The 20,231-nt window shown below is 60.6% G+C and overlaps 2 protein-coding genes and 1 pseudogene across 2 annotated transcripts; 1 reads left to right on the top strand and 2 right to left on the bottom strand.

Moving 5' to 3' along the window:
- Positions 1–690: 690 nt before the first annotated feature.
- Positions 691–3,531, bottom strand: LOC136304671 (Fc receptor-like protein 2). The gene is made up of 7 exons (XM_066208155.1): positions 3,217–3,531; positions 2,448–2,717; positions 2,013–2,315; positions 1,846–1,932; positions 1,527–1,548; positions 1,360–1,439; positions 691–1,275 (listed from the first exon to the last, which is right to left on the bottom strand). Exons 1-7 carry the CDS (start codon positions 3,260–3,262, stop codon positions 1,175–1,177), a joined length of 909 nt encoding a protein of 302 aa, XP_066064252.1. The 5' UTR covers positions 3,263–3,531; the 3' UTR covers positions 691–1,174.
- A 4,385-nt stretch (positions 3,532–7,916) lies between these two features.
- LOC136304670 (Fc receptor-like protein 2) lies at positions 7,917–11,078 on the top strand. The gene is made up of 7 exons (XM_066208154.1): positions 7,917–7,947; positions 8,542–8,562; positions 8,651–8,881; positions 9,145–9,408; positions 10,241–10,510; positions 10,600–10,902; positions 10,984–11,078. The coding sequence occupies exons 1-7, from the start codon at positions 7,917–7,919 to the stop codon at positions 11,076–11,078; spliced, it is 1,215 nt and encodes a 404-aa protein (XP_066064251.1).
- Positions 11,079–16,300: 5,222 nt separating this feature from the next.
- Positions 16,301–20,231, bottom strand: LOC136304680 (Fc receptor-like protein 1; annotated as a pseudogene).

Below are 20,231 nucleotides of genomic sequence, written 5' to 3'. Positions count from 1 at the left end.
CTCCGCGGCAGCTCCGGGGCTCAGACGCCGCTCGGGGAGCGCCGGGTGCGGGGCTTTGGGCACCGGGGGGCTCCGGGGGGCACCGGGCAGGGCTGGGGCTGGGGCGGGCTTTGGGGTTGGATTTGGGGACACCTCCGGCTGCCCTCAGCTCTGTCCCGGGGCTCCAGCTCGGCCCGAGGGCTTCGGCAGCTGCGGGATCGGTGCCCGTGGCCACGGGGCGGCACCGCCGCAGGACCCCGAGCCCTTGGCCGGTGTCACCGAGAGGGGACAAACAGGGAGCGGCAGCTCCTTCCCCTGAGCGGGGCAGCTGCGACGGAACCAGTCCGGAAATGCCCCAATTGATCATTTTGTCCCTGTCCCCAAGGGACTGAGGGAGTCCCAAAAATCCTGCAAATCCCACACGGATCTGCTCAACAACCTGACCGGGACCCTCCTCCGTCCGAGCTGACCGGGCACAGCTGAACAAACAAAAACCATTTGTAGAAGATAAGCTGTATTTGAATCATCCAGACTGAGCCATATTTCTGAGGCCTCTAGGCTGTGGCACTGAGGCCTGTAGAGGTTGTGGCGCAGTTAGAAATTCAGTGCCAGGAGTGTGTCGCATTTAGGAATTATCACTTAAGGTGTTAACAAGGGTCAAAGGGTTTTATAGTAGTTAGTAAGTATCGTAATTGGCGTGGACACAGTAGCTACCTTAAACAGTTTATTAAACAATAAGTGTTTGCATTCTTTCCTGTGCCGTGTGCCTATTAGAATTCACTTGTAACTGTAAACTATATAGAGTGTATAAAACTGGCCCTCTTACACACAATAAAAGAGAAATGTAGCAGTAATCATATTGATCGAACCTGCATTTGCTTTGACGATTTCCCTTCATTATCGGGGTTCCCCTGCGACTTCGACCATTTCTCCCGGTTTAATCAAAAAGCTGCGTTTTGGGTGCAATGGGAGGGACAAGGGTCCTGTGCCCCCTGGCACTGGGGGAGGGAGTGGGGAGTCCCTGGGGGTACTGGGAGCACTGGGAGCACTGGGACGGGGAGCTCTTGGAAGCCCCACATGGGACCCCCCACTCGTGGCCCCCACCCAGGCACGGTGGGCACCACGGGAGCTGGGGGGGACACACACGGGAGTTGCCCTCACACAGGGGCCCCCAGTGCCCCCAATGCCCCCAGTGTCACAGCATGTTCCCGTAGATGTCACTGGGGTCCTGCTGTCGCCTGTGGGATCCCGCCAGCTCCGCGTAGGTCACCTGGGGGGATGTGACACGGGGGGGCCCTGCAAGAGACATCGGGTGTGGGGACATGGGTGGGGGGTGACACCCGTGGGTGACGTGTCCCTGTGTCCCCACCCTGTACTCACCCCCTGCCCGCTCGGTGCTCAGAACGTGGGTGTAGAGCACCTCCCCCTCCTCTGGGGGGGCCGGGGGATCCGGGGGAGCCCTGCGGGGATAAGGGGGTGTCTGTGGGGATGAAGGGAGATTGGGGTGAGGGTAAAATGGGGGGTCAGACCTGGAGCCCCCCACTCACCTTTCCTGCTGCTTCCTGAGGGCTGCAAAGGGAACAGGGAAGCATGAATGGGGGGTCCTCAGGGCCTCTGAACACCCCCGGGACCCCTGACTACCCCCAGGACTCCCAAGCATTCTTGAAGCTCCCAGAAATCTTTGAAGCACCCCTTGAACCCCCTGAGCCTCCAAATCCCACAAACTTCCCAAAAACTCGCATCCAAAGACTCTGGGGGCTCATCTTCACCCAAGTCAGGAGCTGTTGTTGGCACCCTATGACCACATACTCTGGGTGGGCTTCACCCTAATTCCTGGGACCCCCATTCCTACTCATTGTCACCCACCCAGGCGGTGCTGCCGGTGCCAGCCCACGATGACAGCCACGAGCAGGACCAGGAACAGGAGGGACCCGCCGACCCCGGCGACCACTGCTGGGGACAGAGAGGGACACAGTGGGGTCACCCAGAACCCCGGGGTCCTGCATCCCCCGTGTGACCCTGTGTCAGCCCACCTGTTACCCAGGGTGAGCCAGGGGTCACCTCCAGGGCCAGCTCAGGGCTGAGTGCCCGGAACACGCGGTGCCCGTCCTGTCCCAGCTGGTTGGTGGCCACGCACTGGTAGGTGCCCGAATGTCCCACATCGACGTTTCCAAGCTCCAGAATGGGACCCTGGGCCACCTCCTGGCCATTGTGCAGCCAGGTGAAGTTGACAGGGGCTGAGCCCACCTGCACCGCGCAGCGCAGGGTCACGGGGTCACCTGCATGCACCTGGTGTGACAGGGGACCGGGGGTGATGGTGGCATTGGCCAGGGGCACTGTGGGGACACAGACAGGGTGAGACTGGGGCGGGGGGCTGCCAGCCAGCAAGAGGGACAGGGACACGGGGATGAGAGTTTCCTGGAGCATGCTGTGGGTGAGGCCACCCCCAGCCTGAGAGTCACACTCACCAAGGACAGTGACATTCAGACGGACACTCTCAGCAACGCTGTCCCCATCGCTGGCCCGGCAGTGATACTGGCCGCTGTCATTGTCCCCAACGTGCCGCAGCTCCAGGTGGGGGCCAGTGCCCAGCGGTGTCCCAGAGCCCCCACGGTGCCAGGTGAAGGACCGGGGACCTGTCCCCATGGCCATGGCACAGCTCAGCACCAGGCGGTCCCCCAGTGCCACCTGTCCCCCGGGGGGCCACACTGACACGAACACCCCCGAGACGGGGACCCCTGCGGGGAGACACAGGTAAGATGATCTTGCCATGATGGGTGGAGGACACAAGACGGGAAGGAGGGGGGATTGGAGGGGAGCACAGAGGACCCCAGGGAGAAGTGGACCCTGGGAGGTGCATTGGGATCTGGTGACCATGGAGTGACCCCATGGAAAGGTGGAGAGAGCCAGGCAGGGATGGGGGACTACACAAGAGACTGAGGAGACTCAGGGAATGATGTGGGGTTTGGAGAGGGGTGGGTGGACCCAGGGACGGAAGTGCAACCAGAGGGTTGAGCAGGGACCTTGGAAGGGGTGTGGGATCCCAGGGAGGGGTGGGGGGACAGAGAGAGGGATGAGGGATGCGGAGAGGGAACCGGGCAGTCATGGGGTAACAAGGAGGTACTTGGGAAATTTTGGGTGATCCAGGGAGGAGTGAAGGGAGGGATGAAGGATGCAGGTAGAAGGGGGAAGCCCTCAGTGGATGTCAGGGTTGCCTGTCCCCATCCCTGCACTCACTGCGCACTGTCACTGTCACCAGCTGCGACTCCCTCCACTGTGGCATTGCAGTGCTCACCCTGCCCCTGCAGTAGTAGCGGCCGCTGTGGTGCAGCTGCAGGGGGGACAGGGACAGCTCGGTCCTGTCGTGGGGCCCTCCCAGGTCCTGCTCCTCATGGTAAAATCGTACTCCAGTGGCTGTGCTATCCTGCCAGCACCGGCAGCGCAGTGTCACCGTATCCCCCTCCAGCAGGGCCCGTGCTGACACCTGCAGCACCAGCCAGTCTGGGGGACAGAGGTTTTCCGTCACACCGGGGGCATCTGGAGGGTCCTGATGTCACCGGATGCCACCAGAGGCCACCCATTGCAAGAGAGGAGCCCCCTTGCACTGTTATGCTTTGGGATGTCCCCGTGTGCAGGGGACGGGCTCTGGTCACACCAAGAGGTGACCCATGGACTGGAGCCCACCCAGAGCCCACGAGGTCCCTGCAGGTGCCAGGCTGGGGACACACAACCTCCCTCACCAATGACCACTCTCACAGGGGGGCTCCGCCCACTGCCAGGTCTGCTACACCTGTAGGTGCCACTCTCCGTGACAGTGAAGCGGTCGCGTCTGTTCGGCCCCCAGCGCTGCCCGTCCTTGTACCAGGTGGTGGCACCGCGGTCCCCAAACCCTGGCAGGTCAGTGTCACCTGGTCCCACAGCACCGCCGGCCACCAGGGGGGTCCACCAGGAGCTGGGTGGTCTGGGCACCTGCGGGTGACAGGGGACACCAGCCTGCCAGGGCCAGCACGGGGCTGGGGACAGCAGGGCGGGGACATGGCGTCGCCCGAGGACTCACCAGCGAGGCCGAGGGTCTGGGCTGGAAGGGAGAATGGACAGGGCTGGGTGAGGGTGGCCCTGGTGGGAAAGAAGCGACAGCAGGCACAGCACAAAGTGTGGTGCCTGCCCCATACTGCCCCGAATGGAACTCTGGTGTAGCACAGAGGTCATGAGGACAGGAACACCTCAATCACTCTGGGCTGAGGGAGGACATGGGGACACTGTGGACATCCCATGTTTGCACAGGTCCCCCCGAGCATCCTCAGAACGCCTGCTCCCACAACCACATCCCCATGGCCCTGTGCCCGTGATCCCATTCCGAAGGCACCTCTCCCCATATGGCATATGCATGGTACGTGGCCCTTGCACCTGTTCCCGCATCACTGTTTCCCTATCCCTGTCCCAACGCTGGCACAGCCCCAAGGTTCTTTTTGCCACATCCTTGACCACACATCTCTATCCCCCTGTACCTGTCCCCACATCCCAGTTCCCCTGTTACTTTCCCCATGGCCATCCTGTAACTGTGGTGACATGATGGACTAGCTCTGCTGGCCTTGAGGAGCTCAGGGGACACCCCAGCCCCCCTGTGCCCTCTCCCCACCGGTCTCTGCCTCACCAGGGCCCATCCCCGGGGTGTCAGGCCCGTGCCCGGGGCACTCACCCCACAGGAGCAGCGCCACCTTCCCGGCCATCCCCGTGTCCCCGGCCATGTGCACTGGCTGTCACTCGCTGCTGTGGCCACCGGTCCCCTGGGTGGCGGCTCTTCGGATGAAGAGGAAGGAAGAAAGGTCACACCTCGTCCCCACGTGTAAGTGGCCCTTGGTGGGGGATGGGTGGAGACACAGCAGGGGACAGGCTGGGGACATTATGGGATGGTCTGGGGGCTCAGTGGGGGATGGTGTTCCCAGGAGTGGGGGCCTCAGGGGATGTGGGGAACCAAGGGTGGGTGTCCAGGAGAATGGGGTCCAGGGGTATTGGGGTCTTCATGCCTGGGGGGACTCAATGATGGGGGTCCTGTGGGAGCATAGACCTCAGAGATTTCAGGTCATGGGATGTGTGTCCCAGGGTTGGGGGTCCAGTAGAGAAAAGGGGACCCTGAGGAATTAGGGTTCTGAGGGGAAGGAGAAGCAGCCCATGTGATGGGATCAAGGCAATGGTGGTCCTGGGCAATGGGAGTCCTGGGATGGGGGTCCCAGGGAGCAGAGACCAAGGGAATGGGGGTCCCATGGTTGGGTTCCCAGGGGAATGGGGGTCCCAGGGATGGGCAGTGGCTGGGTGGGCACGGGGGTCACAGCTCCTGCCCTGGGTGCCTCAGATTTTGGGGTGACTCAGAGCCCAGCACAGCCCCCACAGTGTGCTCATGGCCAGGGGGGCACCCCAGGGTGGAGGCTCTGGGTCTGTGCCCCACACACCCCTGGGCTTTTCCCATCCCTTCATTTCCTGGCTCAGCCATCCCAGGGAACACCTGAGCAGGGAACGGTGGGGGGATCCCAGGAAGGGGCCAAGGGGGCTGGGGGGTGCAGGCAGTGTTCAGGGGCTGTGGGGGATGAAAGATTTTCACTTTCTCTTTCCTGCAGCAGAAGGAAGAGGCCGTTTATGCTGAGCTGAGGCCGTGGGTTCTGTCCTGGGGGCACATCCAGAGGGGTCCTGCCCTGAGGGAAAAGGGCTCCTCTGCTGTGGTGACACCTGGGTCGTGTCCCAGGGTCTTGTCCCAGAGGGTTCCTCGTTCTGGGGGTGCCACATCCTTGGGGATTCCTGTCCCAGAGGTGGCACATCCTGGGGGGGCACTGAGCATTCCCACTGTCCCCAGTGGGGCCCTGTATCCTCTGGGGTGTTTAAACATAAGTGGGCATCTGTTACGACCTTACCCAGATGATGGTAAATGCCCGGCTAAATTTGGTTCAATTCCCTGATGGCCAATTGGCTAAAACAAAATTATACAACCATGAAATAAAGGCAAAAATACTTTCCCAAATCACATTTTTTCCCAAGAAAAAATAAACTCGGCAAAAATCAAACTAACAATGTAGAAAATGGTCTGATCGATAGAATCCTTTTAATCATTGCCCTCCCAACTAGTCACTGACAATAAAAACACAAACAAATCCCATAGAAATGAGACTTTCTGGTTCCCTTTAAGAGCCCATTGGTGCATCCCATAGCAGCGTTTCCTTGTGCATAACACTGAGTGTGGAATCTCCCTGAGTCTCCAGCAGGTCCATGGGTTTGTTCCCGGCCTGCTGGGCAGCAACCCAGCCCACAGGGAAGGCTTTGGCTGGGCCACATTTAGGAACTCTGCCCATTTTCCTCCTTCCCACCCTCAAACTTCATTTATTTCCCATGGCTTCAGCTCCCAACAGGGTTGAAACTCTGTCCATCCTTGGAACAGAGCACAGGAATCCGTGGAAATGCCTGTGTGTCCCTCAGGGTCTGCTTCCCTGGGAAATGCACTCCACCCTGCCCTGAATTCCCCTGCCTGGGCACTCCCTGCTCCTGCTGGGACACCCGTGTTCCCCAGATCCACGGCTGGAGCCCCTGCTCAGTATTTCCACACTTTTCCCTCTCTTCTGGTGTCCACATCCAGAACACAAACATTCTTTCTGGGAGGTTCCAAAGGGCTGCAGGTTTTGTTCAGGAAGGAGGGTCCCGGTCGTGTTGTTGAGCAGATGGGTGTGGGATCTGCAGAACTTCTGGGGCTCTCTCAGCCCCTTGCTGAGAGGGACAAAATGATCAATTGCTGCATTTCCGGACTGCTTCCCTCACAGTTGCCCCTGCAGGAGGGTTTGCAGCCAGCCCTGCTCTGAAAACCATCCAAGGCCCTCGCAGAGCCACTGCTTGGGCTCCCATTGGCTTTTGTGCTTCTTGCAGGGCCCAGCAAACCACAGCCAGGCCTTTTCCTGCCACAGAATTGTCACCTTTGCAGCAGCTCGAAAGCTGCCAGAATCAAAGCCAAGGGGGCGGGGGGAGCCTCAGGTCGTGGCTGCCACCTGGGGCTGGCCAGAGCAGGGCTGGCCAATGCCCATCCCTGTGCACTGGGGCTGGGCCATGGCTGGGCCCCACACTTGGATGGCCACTGGCTTCAAGGAGGAGGAGTTGGGGAGCTCCTTCCTGCCTGGGGCTCCATTCCCGAGCTGCTCTCACTGGCTCACATCCTGCAGGGGACAAGTGAAAATGGAGATATCTGGACCCTGCCTGGAGCTGCCATCCCCCAGGACAGGATCCCCTTGGCCAGCATGTGTCCCCCCCGGGACAGGATCCCCCCAGAACAGGACCCCCCTTGCTGTTCCCCCCAGGACAGAACCTGTCCCCCCGTGTGTCAGCCACTGCCCATCCCTGGGACCCCCGTTCCCCTGGGAACCCAACCATGGGACCCCCATTCCCTTGGTCTCTGCTCCCTGGGACCCCCATCCCAGGACTCCCATTGCCCAGGACCACCATTGCCTTGATCCCATCACATGGGCTGCTTCTTCTTCCATAACCACTCTTCCCAAGGGTCCCCTATTTTTTTCCCCTTCACCCCCAACTCTGGGACCTACATCCCATTATCCGAAATTCATGGGGACCATGATCACCCCGGAGCCCCATCCCTGAATATCCCCAGGCATGAAGACCCCAATTCCCCTGGATCCCCATTCTCTTGGACACCCCTCCTTGGTTCCCCACATCCCCTGAGCCCCCCACTCCTGGGAACACCATCCCCCACTGTGCCCCCAGACTATCCCATAATGTCCCCAGCCTGTCCCCTGCTGTGTCTCCACCCATCCCCCACCAAGGGCCACCTACTCATGGGGACGAGGTGTGACCTTTCCTCCTTCCTCTTCATCCGAAGAGCCGCCACCCAGGGGACCGGTGGCCACAACAGCGAGTGACAGCCAGTGCACATGGCCGGGGACATGGGGATGGCCGGGAAGGTGGCGCTGCTCCTGTGGGGTGAGTGCCCCGGGCACGGGCCTGACACCCCGGGGATGGGCCCTGGTGAGGCAGAGACCGGTGGGGAGGGGGCACGGGGGGGCTGGGGTGTCCCCTGAGGTCCCCAAGGCCAGTAGAGCCAGTGTATGGGCATGGACCCCAGTGTGAGCAGAGGAGTGGGGTGGCTGTGGGGACAGGAAAAGGGGAACTGGGATGTGGGAGCAGGAGCAGGGAGATAGAGATGTGGGGACCAGGATGTGGCCAAAGGAACCTTGGGGTGGTGCAGCAATGGGAACAGGGACAGAGGAACAGGGCTGCCAGTACAGAGAGAAGGGCCATGTACCATGCAGATGGGCTGTGAGGACAGGAGCTGTGAGGCTGGTGGTGGTGACCTTTGAAAACATGGGGTGGCTGTGGTGTCTCCATTCCCGGAGTGTCCACAGTGTCCCCGTGTCTTGCCTCAGCCGAGTTGCCAGGATGTCTCTGTCCTCGAAATTTCCATGCCAAACCATTCCCCATTGGGACAATTCTGTGATAGTCTCCACATCCCATCCCCCAGGAGCTTCTCTTGCTGGCCTGCCACCCCAACCCAGCCCTGTCCCTTCTCCCTTCCAGCCCAGACCCTCGGCCTCGCTGGTGAGTCCTCGGGCGACACCACATCCCCACCTCGCTGTCCTCAGCCCTGCGCTGACCCTGGCAGGCTGGTGTCCTCTGTCACCTGCAGGTGCCCAGACCACCCAGCTCCTGGTGGAGCCCCCCTGGAGGCCGGCGGTGCTGTGGGACCGGGTGACACTGACCTGCTGGGGCTTGGGGCCCACCGGTGCCACCACCTGGTACAAGGACGGGCGGCGCTGGGGGCAGAAGGGATCTGACCGCATCCTTGTCACCAGGAGTGGCAACTACACATGTGACAGACCCGGCAGTGGGCTCAGCCCCCCCGTGTCAGTATTAAATGGTTAGTGGGGCTGTGAGGTTGGTGCCCCATGAGGGCTCAGCGTGGGCTCCTGTCCACGTGTGGCTTCATGTCCCAGTCCCCAGCACATGTGGACATGCCAGTGCATCCCACTGTACCCCTGTGCACACCAATTTGTTCCAGTGCACACCAGTTCATCCCAGGGTGATGGGTTTCCCCCTGGTATTCCTAGGGGCCTCTGGTGTAATGGGGACCCCCCGGACCCCTCTTGAGTCCCTCAGTGTGAGAACCCCCCTGCCCCACAGACCGACTGGTGCTGCAGGTGCCAACACAGACACTGCTGGAGGGGGACACGGTGACACTGCGCTGCCGGGTCACGCAGGACATGTCGGTCACTGGGGTGCGATTTTACCACAAGGAGATGGATCTGGGGCGGCCCGTCAGTGGCACCGAGCTGTCCCTGTCCCCCCTGCAGCTGCACCACAGCGGTCGCTACCTCTGTGGGGGCTTGGTGGGCTCGGGAATGTCACAATGGCACAACTCAGCACCAGTGACAATGACAGTGCATGGTGAGCATCCGCACAGCTGCCACCTTGATATCCCAACACCCCAACACCTTATGCCTTGACAATCCCAAAGCCACTTCCCAGTGGACTCAGAGTCACAGTCCTAACCTCCTGTCTCCTTCCCAGAGCTCTTCACTGTGCCGGTGCTGGAGGGTCCCCCCGAGCCCATCGAGGGGTCCCGCCTCCATCTCAGCTGCCTCAGCACCCCCAGACCCCTGCGGCCCCGAACCCGCCTCCTGCACCTCTTCTACCGGGATGGGCAGTTGGTGGGGGGCCCGCAGGTGTCCCCGCAGCTCCTGGTGCCCGCCGTGGGGGTCTCCGACTCGGGGAATTACAGCTGCCAGGTGCGCTCTGAGGAGAGGAAGGTGTGGAAGAGCAGCGCCCGGCTCTGCGTCACAGTGCACAGTAAGTGTGGGGATGGGCACGGGGAGCCCCCACAGCCTCCCTGGGTCCCCCAGCCCTGCCTGGAGACCTCTATTACTGTCCGGACACCCCACACCGGTGGTGGGTCCCCCATGCTTTCCTGGATCCTTTGCCGGGTTCCCCAGCCCTGCGTGGGTACCCCCATCTATCCTGTAAACTTTTTCCATGTTCCCCAATCACTGCTCTGGTCCCCCTCCATGTCCCCCCTATCCCCTCCCTGCATCCCCACACCCTCCCTGGAGTCTACCATCATCCTTCTCCAGGTGTCCCCTCCCTGAACCCCCCATCATTTCTTGGCATTCATTCCTAAGCCCCTAGCTCTGCATCCCCTTTTCCTCACTGGGAATCCTCTGCTCCTCCCAGAACATCCCCAAGTCCCTCACTATCCCCTGGTGTCCCCCTCTCCCCTCAGGAGTCCCACTCTCAGGGGTGTCCGCGTGGGTACAGCCCCCCGGGGGACAGGTGGCACTGGGGGACCGCCTGGTGCTGAACTGCACAGTGGCCGAGGGGACAGGTCCCCGGACCTTCTCCTGGCACCGGGGGGGCTCAGGGACACCACTGGGCAGTGGCCCCCACCTGGAGCTGCGCCGCGTTGGGGACAATGACAGTGACCACTACCAGTGCCGGGTCAGCGATGGGGACAGCACGGCCGAGAGTGTCCCCCTGAATGTCACCGTCCTGGGTGAGTGGGACCCTCGGACTGGGGGTGATCCCACCCACGGCACCCCCAGCCCACCTTGCCAGGTGCCAGCCCTGTCTGTGTCTCTGCAGTGCCCGTGGCCAATGCCACCATCACCCCCGGTCCCCTGTCACACCAGGTGCACACAGGTGACCCCGTGACCCTGCGCTGCTCGGTGCAGGTGGGCTCAGCCCCTGTCAACTTCACCTGGCTGCACAATGGCCAGGAGGTGGCCCAGGGTCCCATCCTGGAGCTTGGGGACATCGATGTGGGACATTCGGGCACCTACCAGTGCGTGGCCACCAACCAGCTGGGACAGGACGGGCACCGCGTGTTCTGGGCACTCAGCCCTGAGCTGGCCCTGGAGGTGACCCCTGGCTCACCCTGGGTCACAGGTGGGCTGACACAGGGTCACACGGGGGATGCAGGACTTCTGGATTTCTCGGTGACCCCACTGTGTCCCCCTCTGTCCCCAGCAGTGGCTGCAGGGGTCGGCGGGTCCCTCCTGTTCCTGCTCCTGCTCCTGGCTGTCATCGTGGGCTGGCATCGGCGGCACCGCCTGTGTGGGTGACAATGAGGGGGAATGGGGGTCCCAGGGATTAGGATCAAGCTCCTCCAGAACACACGGGCCATATGGTGTCACCAACAGCTCCTGACTTGGGTGAAGCTGAGCCCCCAGAGACCTTGACTGGGGGCCCTGGGAGATTTGGGGAGCTCCTGGAGGGTCATGCAGGGATGTTGCGGGTTCTGTCAGGGTTTTAGGGCAGTTTGGGGGCTCATGGGGTTCAAGGGTAGTTCGAGGTTTTTTAGGAGCTTCAGAGATGCTCGAGGCTCCCAGGGGCAGTCAGGGGACCCGATGTTATTCAGAGCCCGTGAGGACCCCACCAGTCACCCTCCCCTCTTCCCTTTGCAGCCCTCAGGAAGCAGCAGGAAAGGTGAGTGAGGTCTCAAGATCTGACGCCTCATTTTACCCTCACCTGAGACTCCCCCCAGCCCCACAGACACTCCCTTATCCCCACAGGGCCCTCCAGGATCCTCCGGCCCCCCCAGAGGTGGAGGATCTGCTGTATACCCACATCGTGGGCATCGAGCAGGCAGGGGGTGAGTACAGGAGGGGCCAGGGACACGTCATCCACGGGTGTCATCCCCCACCCAGGTCCTCATATCTGGTATCTCTCGCAGGGCCGCCCCGGGCCACATCCCCCCAGGTGACCTACATGGAGATGCCGGGACCCCACAGGTGACAGCGGGACCCCAGTGACATCTATGGGAATTTGCTGTGACACTGGGGGACACTGGGAGCACCGGAGGTTCCTGTCCAAGGACACCCCCTCTGTGTGTCCCTCCCAGCTCTTGTGGGTGCCCACCGTACCCAGGGGGTGGCCACGAGTGGTGGGTCCCATGTTGGCCCCACAGCTCCCCATTCCAGTGCTCCCAGTGCTCCCAGTACCCACAGGGGCTCCCCATTCTCCCCCCCATTGCCAGGGGCCAGAAGACCTTTGTCCTTCTCATTGGTTCTAAAATGCAGATTTTTGGTTAAACTGGGAGAAATGGTTTCTGTTTGTTCAGCACTGCCAGGTCAGCTCGGACGGAAGGAGGTCCCAGTCAGGCTGTTGAAGAGATTGGTGTGGGGTTTACAGAGATATGGGAACAGGAATAACAGTTCTTTACTAGAATATCTATAACAAGACAAACAAACAACAACACCGCCACCAACAACAAACAAAAGCACAAACCCAGTCCCAGCCCTCTCAGGGCTGCAGGCACTTCCCCTGCGGTACAGTTCCGGGCACAGCCGGCAGGGGCGCTGGTGGCTCCCGGCCGGGCAGGGCGGGTGCGATGATTCCCCCGCGGCTGCAGGGGGCGCTGTGGAAACAGCTCGGCTGTCTCTCTCTCCATGGTTAATGGAGACTCAGCGGGCGGGAGAGAGAGAGAGAAGCGTCCTTCCCTCACTGACGGGGCTGGGGGGCAGCTGGGAACGGTGCCGCTCCGGATGGCAAAATGGACTGCGGCAAGAACCCTCGGAGTGGCGGCTGGAACGGTGGGAGGAGGCACACCCAGGGTGGCAAAGGAGGTGTAGCAAAAACTCTGAAGCTGTAGCAGGAGCCGTGGGGCTTGGGTGGGGCACGGGGTGTTGGGTTCAAGTGTAGGAAAAGCCAAAGTAGTCACAGAAAACAGCGGAGCTGGGCAGCCACAGCCGTGCTCCCACAAACAGCTGCTGCACGCAGCCATGAGACACACCCTGTGGGAAGGGTGAGGGGCTCTGGGTGCTGGGTTCTCCCCTGAGGCACCTGAGAATATGGTGAGGGTCCTTTCCCTGAGGGAGTTTAAAAGATGCCAGTTCAAGGGCTGCCCTTCTCAGCAAAGCCTCACTCATGGTAGGAGAAGCAGTGAAGGGTGGAACTCTGCGGTGGCGGCCAATTGTCCCCAGAGCAAGAGCAGCACTGTCCCACCTCCGGTGCCAGGAGCAAGAGAGAGAGGAGCCAAGATCAGCCCCTCACCCTCCAGCCAAAATCTCATGGTATGTCTGCCCTTGCCAATGGAAGTTGTTCTTGCACCCTGAGGAGCCCCACAGCAGAAGGGTCCTGGGAGAACCCCAGGCAGAGATTGAGCTGTGGAATTCCCTCTGTCTCCACAACAGCTCTGCCAATGCCCAGCGATGTCTTTTGGGCTCCCTGAAATCCCCTCTCCTGGGAGAATCAGTGCCAAGGATTCCTGGGGCAGAGTCTGGTATCATAGAAGGGAAATGTGTGACATCACAGAGTGGGCTGTGACATCACAGGGCAGCTGTGTATGACATCACAGAGCACATGACGACATCCTATGGTAGTTGTTTGACATTCACAGAGATGACTGTGACATCTCAGAGTGGTGGTGTCACATCATAGAGGAGGTTGTTACATCACAGAGCAGGCTCACAGCAGGTCTTTGAGGTCACTGGATTGGTCACTGCTGCACTCCCCTCTCAAAGCTGCCCTGAAGAGAAGCCCCCCTGTGCTCCTCATGCAGAGTCTGGTTCCCTGTCCTCCTAGGTTCCCTCCTGCCCCCCAGCAGCACAGCCTGCCCCGGAGGACGTTCCACAAGATCAGTCCCCAGAGCCTGACACGGGGATGACGGCTGGGGCAACAGATGGGGGGGGACCGGAGAACAGGGACCCCCCAGCAGCATTCCCGTCTCACCCCGTTGGGGAGCCTGGGCCAGGGCTCCTTCCCCAGAGCTACAAAGGCCCCAGACAGGACCAGGATGAGGAGGACAGACCCCGCCAGCCCCCAGTGGTGTTCGAGGTCATGGACAGCAACCACCAAAAGGGCCTTCAGGGGAGGGGCTTTCACAGCACTCTCCTCCCCAACCTGTCCTGTAACCCTGTCCACTGACTCTCAGGCATCCATATCCCACCTCTCCCACATCTCCATGTCCCACAGCCCCCACACACCCATATCCCTTGGATCCCATGCATTGACACCTCACACCTCCCAATGCATCCACCTCTCTCAGCTCCCACGTATTCCTGATGATTCCTGTGGCCAGCACCAGCCCAGCCCAGTGTGCAGAGCCACACTGGGGGTCCTCATCCTTCTTTCCCCCCACCCAGAAGAAGGAGAAAATCACCCACGGGAATGTCTCTGCTGAGAAGGGTCTGCTGGCAGTGCTGAGATCGGCCACTGCCTGCCTGAGCTTGCAGAAGGAACAACCCCTTCCTTCCTTCCTGCCTGCCTTCCTGCCTGCCTTCCTGCCTGCCTGCCTTCCTGCCTTCCTGCCTTCCTGCCTTCCTTCCCGCCTTCCTTCCTGCTTTCTCCCTTCCTTTCCCTTCCCTTCCTCCCTCTCACCCGGGACGCGGGGGTGCACTGGGAAGTGGGGATGGCAGAGATGGAATGGTGGCAGTGGAGAAGGTTCCTGGGTTGAGACAAGGACCAGGAGAGATCACTCATCAAATCCTGTAATAGGTAAAACAGCATCAGAATTAGAGAGAAAAAGTCCTTTCAAGGATCTAAAGACAGGTTTATTAAGAAAACTACAAGAGAGAAAAAAAATAACAAGAATCAAAAAAATACCTTCAAAACACTTCCCCTCTTCCCCAAAAACTCCTTTCTTTCTCTCTGACAACCTGCAGAGAAAACAAAACTTAGACTTCATGTCAGTCACTACCTCTAAAATAGTCTTTCTTCAGTTCTCTCAGAGAGAGAAGTGTCTTCTGGTTGGCCATGGAAACTTCCCCACAAGAAAGAACAGTTCTCTTGTGGCTTTTTCATTCTCACAAAACCAGCCACCTCTGAATCTGCATTTGTGAAGTCCCTCCCATATCACGCAGCCTTCCCACAGCTGCGTAATGGGCCATGTAAACTCATGGGGTACCATTTTAAAGATGAACGGTTCAAAAGCAAAGGTTTTCTTCACCTCTAGGAACAGAGATCTTTTCTCTTTTTGGGGGCAGATCTTCATCTTCATCACTCTCTCTGTTCAAGCTTCAAGATCACAATTACTACAGTATTTACTTCGTTGACCACAAATGCCTTTGCTCAGATCTAAAATCTGAATACTCTGATCTCGCCATCCATGCCTTCCATGACTTAGAGGGACATTCTAGGATATCACAGTCCATTCCCATGGCTTACAAAAGAATTTCAGCCTAAAACCAAGGCATCTTCTCCTTCTCTTGCCATCTAAGATTCAGCTCCTCCTTCACTGACTATATCGTCATATTGTTTTTCTATTTGTCTTCACTCTGTCTTTTTGTCTCACTTAAGAGAGGATTAGTGCTTTGCAAGTTCCATCAGAGCAAAGGAGGAGTTTCCATTCTCCCAGGTCTGCAGAGGCCGTGATGGTTCTCCCGGGCAGTGGCCGAAGGTGGTAAATTCAGGCCATGCCGGGGCTGGGCCAGGATCTCCGGGGTTCTGGCTGCATTCAATTTCCAGCTGCGGGGCCGCTCCGCACGGCTGCAGAGCTGCCCCTGCTCTTGGCCGCAAGATCTCTCCAGCTGCTGGGGCCTCTCCCTCCGCAAGGGGTCTTGGTGCCGGTGTCTGGAGCTGTTCATAGTAAAGAATTCTTCCAAAGCCGCGCTGGGGGCTTCCCCCGTTCCTCTGCCCGGCAGCGCTGGGGGCCCAGCCCGGCCCTGCGAGGCCTCCCGGGGCCGCCATGGGGGCGGCTTTAGCGGCAGGATGTCAGCAGCCGCTGGAGGCCCGATCCGGCCGGGACGGGGCGTTCTCTCCTCCCCTGCCCTGCCCGGGAGCCGCCGGGCCCGGCCCTGCCAAGGCTCCAGCAGCGGCCGGGCCCGGCCAGGCCGCACCAGGCCCGGGGCCACGCGGCGGAGCGGGGCCGACCCCGCCGGCACCTGGGGACCTCTGCCCAGGTGGGAAGGGAAGAGAACTTTCCCGGGATTCTTCTCATTTCAACCTGTGTGGCCACAGAGGCGTACCTAGCTCATTAATTGGTTCAATAGGTTGTCGATATTCAAAGCTAATCGCTGATTTTTTTGGCCAAAGCTATTCTTCAATCAATGCAAAACCAGCACAGGCATGTACTATAAGAGAATGAGTCATGGGTGAAACCAAGCAAAAGAACTCCCAGAACATGTAAACTCGAAAGTATTTTTGAAATATGCATAATCTTCTTGAATATGTATTCAATCAATACAATGACAAAGGTACACAAGAAGAATTGTTATAGAGAACTGTGTGCCTTGAGCAGGGTCCTAGCACCCAGCACGCTGTTTGCAGTCCCTTTGCTACCTTATTAATATTTAAAGATAGTAAGGAGTGAGCCTAGTTTCTCACACAGTTTAATCAAAATGCTGAAGTTCAGGTACAGTAGAGGGAAAAGGGTCATGGGCCGGCCCGGCACTGGCTGAGGGAAGGACGAGCCCAGTGGGGTGCAGTGAAGAGGAAGAAGGGACCACTGAGGGGAATCGATGTCCCCCAGCACTGCCAGTGTCCCCAGTGTCACAGCCCACTCTCAAAGGTGTCATGGGGATCCTACTGTCCCTCATGGGGTCCTGGCAGATTTGCGTTGGTCACTTGTGGATCCCGAGGTGTGGCAGGACCAGGGGACACCAGTGGGGGCCCGGAGAGTGACACCAGTTGTGGGGACCTGAGTGGGGGGTGACACCTGGGGATGATGTTTCTGTGTCCCCCCTGTACTCACCCCCTGTCTGCTCAGTGCCCATGACGTAGGGGTCCTGCACTGCCCCCTCCTCTGGGGGGGTCCTGTGGGGTAAGAGGGGTCTGAGGGGTGTCTGGGTAGGGGCAAAGGAGAGTCCCAGCCAGAGCCCCCCACTCACCTGTCCTGGGGCTTCCTGGCAGCTGCAAGATTAAGGGGAGAGTGTGACCTTGGGGACCCCAGGACCACTGAACCTTCCTGGGAACACGGCAGCTCCAAACACCCACAGGACCCCTAATTTTCACTGAAGTCCCGATTCCCAACAGGCACTTGATACCCCCCCAGTCACTCCAAGCACCCCTGGAACTCCCCAAAACTTCTGCAGTGCCCCCACCACCCCTCAGTGTCTGTGACCCACTGTGCCCCAGAACCTCAAGCCAGGCAGAGAGAGGCACCCCCCAAACTCCCCCAGGCCACCAGAAAGATCCCCCAACATCCCTGTATGGCCCTTGAAGACGTCCCCAAACCATCCAGGAGTTCACAGTGGCACCCCAATGCTCCTCAAAGCCCACCCAGGGATGGCCCTGGAACACAACTAATTCTCCAAATTCTCCAAATTCCCCCCAAATCCCGCAGGACCCCCAGCCGAGCTCACTGTGGGCTCAGTTTTCCCCAGCTCAGGGGCCCTGGGTGCTGGCCCAGCTCTGCTCCCACTCTGGGGGCTTCCCCTCACTCCAGGACCCCCATCCTCCTCATTGTCACCCATCCCAGTGGTGCCAGCAGTGACAGCCCCCGATGACAGCCAGGAGCAGGAGCAGGAACAGGAGGGTCCTGCCGACATTCACAGCCACTGCTGGGGACAGAGGGGGAAACATTTGGGTCAGTGTGAACCCTGGGGGTCCTGAACACCCCGGTGACCCCTTGTGAGCCCACCTGTGACCCAGGGTGAGTCAGGGGTCACCTCCAGGGCCAGCTCAGCGCTGAGTGCCCGGAACACGCGGTGCCCGTCCTGTCCCAACTGGTTGGTGGCCATGCACTGGTAGGTGCCTGAATGTTCCACACTGATTTTCCCAAGCTCCAGAACGGGACCCCGGGCCACCTCCTGGCCATTGTGCAGCCAGGTGAAGGTGAAAGGGGCTGAGCCCACCTGCACTGAGCAGCGCAGGGTCACGGGGTCACCTGCGTGCACCTGGTGTGACAGGGGACCGGGGGTGATGGTGACATTGGCCACGGGCACTGTGGGGACACAGACAGGGCTGGCATCTGGTGAGGTGGGATGGGGGCGCTGCGGTTGGGATCACCCCCAGCCCGAGGGTCCTGCTCACCCAGGATGGTGACATTCAGGGGAACACTCTCCTCTACGCTGTCCCCATCGCTGACCCGGCAGTGATACTGGCCACTGTCATTGTCCCCAACGTGGCGCAGCTCCAGGTTGGGGCCGGTGCCCAGCAGTGTCCCTTAGCCCCCACGGTGCCAGGTGAAGGACAGGGGACCTGTCCCCGCGGCCACCCCACAGCTCAGCACCAGGCAGTCCCCCAGTGCCACCTGTCCCCCAGGGGGCTGTGCTGACACGGACACCCCCGAGAGCAGGACCTCTGTGGGAGAGGGGACAGCAAGGGTCAGTGAGGGACACCAGGGGACAGTGAGGAACACGGGGCAGGAGGGGGGGGTGGAGAGGGGCAGGGGAATCCCAGTGAATAAGAGGGGGGGCAGAGCCTGGAAAGGAACCCTAAAGAACATGGGGGGGTTCAGGGAGGGGACACCTGGAGAAGGGGGGGGGGAACCCAGGGAGGGTGTGGGGACCCAGGGAGGGGATGGTGTGACCTGGGGACCGTGGGGGCAGAGCAGGGAGGGGTGGGGTTGACTCAGAGATGGGCGAAGCGACCCAGTGAGGGATGTGCAGATGAGGAGGGAGACTCAAGCAGTGATGGGGGGACAAAGGAAAAGTTTACAGGAAAGATGGGGGTGCCCATGTAGGGCTGGGGGATCCTGTGAGAGAGCCGGGAATGGATTCAAGACACGTAGCAGAGATAGAGGATCTGGGCAGTAATGGGGGACTGCAGGCAGTGCTGGGGGTCCCCAACCAGGGGACCCAGGGAGGCTGTGGGGGTGAGGCTCACCGTGCACTGTCACTGTCACCGGCGCTGACTCCTGCCACCCCCGTGATACCCCGGAGTTCACCCAGACCCGACAGCGGTAGCGGCCGCTGTGGTGCAGGTGCAGAGGGGACAGGGACAGCTCGGTCCTGGGGAGGGTCTTAATCAGCTCCTTGTTCCCACAGTAGAATCGCACCTCAGTGACCAACAGGTCCCACCGGCATCGGCAGCGCAGTTTCACCGTGTCCCCCTCCAGCAGTGGCCGTGCCGGCACCTGCAGCACCAAGGGGCCTATGGGACAGAGGGGTCCCATCACACTGGGGGGGTCTCGTTTTTGTGGGGACCCCATTGGGTCACAGCCAGAGCACCAGGGGTCCCGAATTCCACAAACAGGGTCCCCCCGCACTGGGATGCTCTGGGATGTCCCCGTGTGCAGGGGACAGGCTCAGGCCACACCAAGAAGTGACCCATGGAGCGGAGCCCACCCAGAGCCCTCGGGGTGCCACAGGTGGTGGGTTGAGGACACCCAAATCCCCCTCACCGTCTGAGACTGTCACGGGGGGGCTGAGCCCACTGCCAGGTCTGTCACACTCGTAGCTGCCACTCTCAGTGACAGTGAAGTGGTCGGGCCCCTCCAGCCACCAGCGCTGCCCGTCCTTGTACCAGGTGGTGGCACCGGCAGTCCCCGAGCCCTGGCAGGTCAGTGTCACCCGGTCCCACGGCACCGCCGGCCTCCAGGGGGGCTCCACGAGGAGCTGGGTGGTCTGGGCACCTGCGGGTGACAGAGGACACCAGCCTGCCAGGGCCACCAAGGGGCTGGGGACAGCAGGGTGGGGACATGGCGTCCCCTGAGGACTCACCAGCGAGGCCGAGGGTCTGGGCTGGAAGGGAGAAGGGACAGGGCTGGGTGGGGACAGCAGCACCTGGGGGACATGGTGTGGTGTCTGTCCCCAGACTGTCTGCAGTGGGAACACTGGTGTAGCACAGAGGTCTTGAGGACAGGGACACCTCAGTCACCCTGGGCTGAGGCAGAACATGGGGACACTGTGGACACCCCATTCTCCTACAGGTCACCACCACCATCCTCACAGCCCTGGTCCCATCAGCAACATCCCCATGGCCCGTCATCCCATTCTAATGGAACTCATCCCCACAGCCCATCTGCATGGTACATGGCTCTTGTCCCTGGCCCTGCATCCCTGTGCCCCTGTACCTGTCCCCACAACTGCTACAGCCCCAAGGTTCCTTTGCCACATCCTTGTCCCCACATCTCTATCCCCCTGTTCCTGTCCCCACATCCCATTTCCCCTCTTCTTGTCCCCCTTTTCCTGTCCCCACAACCACCCCACTCCTCTGCTCACACTGGGGTCCATGCCCATGCACTGGCTCTGCTGGCCTTGGGGACCTCAGGGGACCCCACAGCCCCCCTGTGCCCCCTCCCCACCGTTCTCTGCCCCACCAGGGTCCATCCCCGGGGTGTCAAGCCCGTGCCCGGGGCACTCACCCCACAGGAGCAGCGCCGCCTTCCCGGCCAT

This window comes from Chamaea fasciata, unplaced genomic scaffold, assembly GCF_029207755.1.
Source record: "Chamaea fasciata isolate MVZ Bird 193981 ecotype frontalis unplaced genomic scaffold, bChaFas1.0.hap1 SCAF_143, whole genome shotgun sequence".
Taxonomy (NCBI): Eukaryota; Metazoa; Chordata; class Aves; order Passeriformes; family Sylviidae; genus Chamaea; species Chamaea fasciata.
The sequence above is the reverse complement of the archived record's forward strand: the minus strand, read 5'-3'. Positions and strand labels throughout refer to the sequence as shown.

Coding starts and splice junctions, on each gene's coding strand:
- LOC136304671 (XM_066208155.1), bottom strand. CDS start 3,262: ATGCCACAGTGGAGGGAGTCGCAGCTGGTGACAGTGACAGTGCGCA. Junction 2,316..2,447: donor TCTGAATGTCACTGTCCTTG/GTGAGTGTGACT, acceptor GTGTCCCCACAG/TGCCCCTGGCCAATGCCACC. Junction 1,933..2,012: donor TGGCTCACCCTGGGTAACAG/GTGGGCTGACAC, acceptor CTCTGTCCCCAG/CAGTGGTCGCCGGGGTCGGC.
- LOC136304670 (XM_066208154.1), top strand. CDS start 7,917: ATGGCCGGGAAGGTGGCGCTGCTCCTGTGGG. Junction 8,563..8,650: donor CCAGACCCTCGGCCTCGCTG/GTGAGTCCTCGG, acceptor TGTCACCTGCAG/GTGCCCAGACCACCCAGCTC. Junction 8,882..9,144: donor CCCCGTGTCAGTATTAAATG/GTTAGTGGGGCT, acceptor CCTGCCCCACAG/ACCGACTGGTGCTGCAGGTG.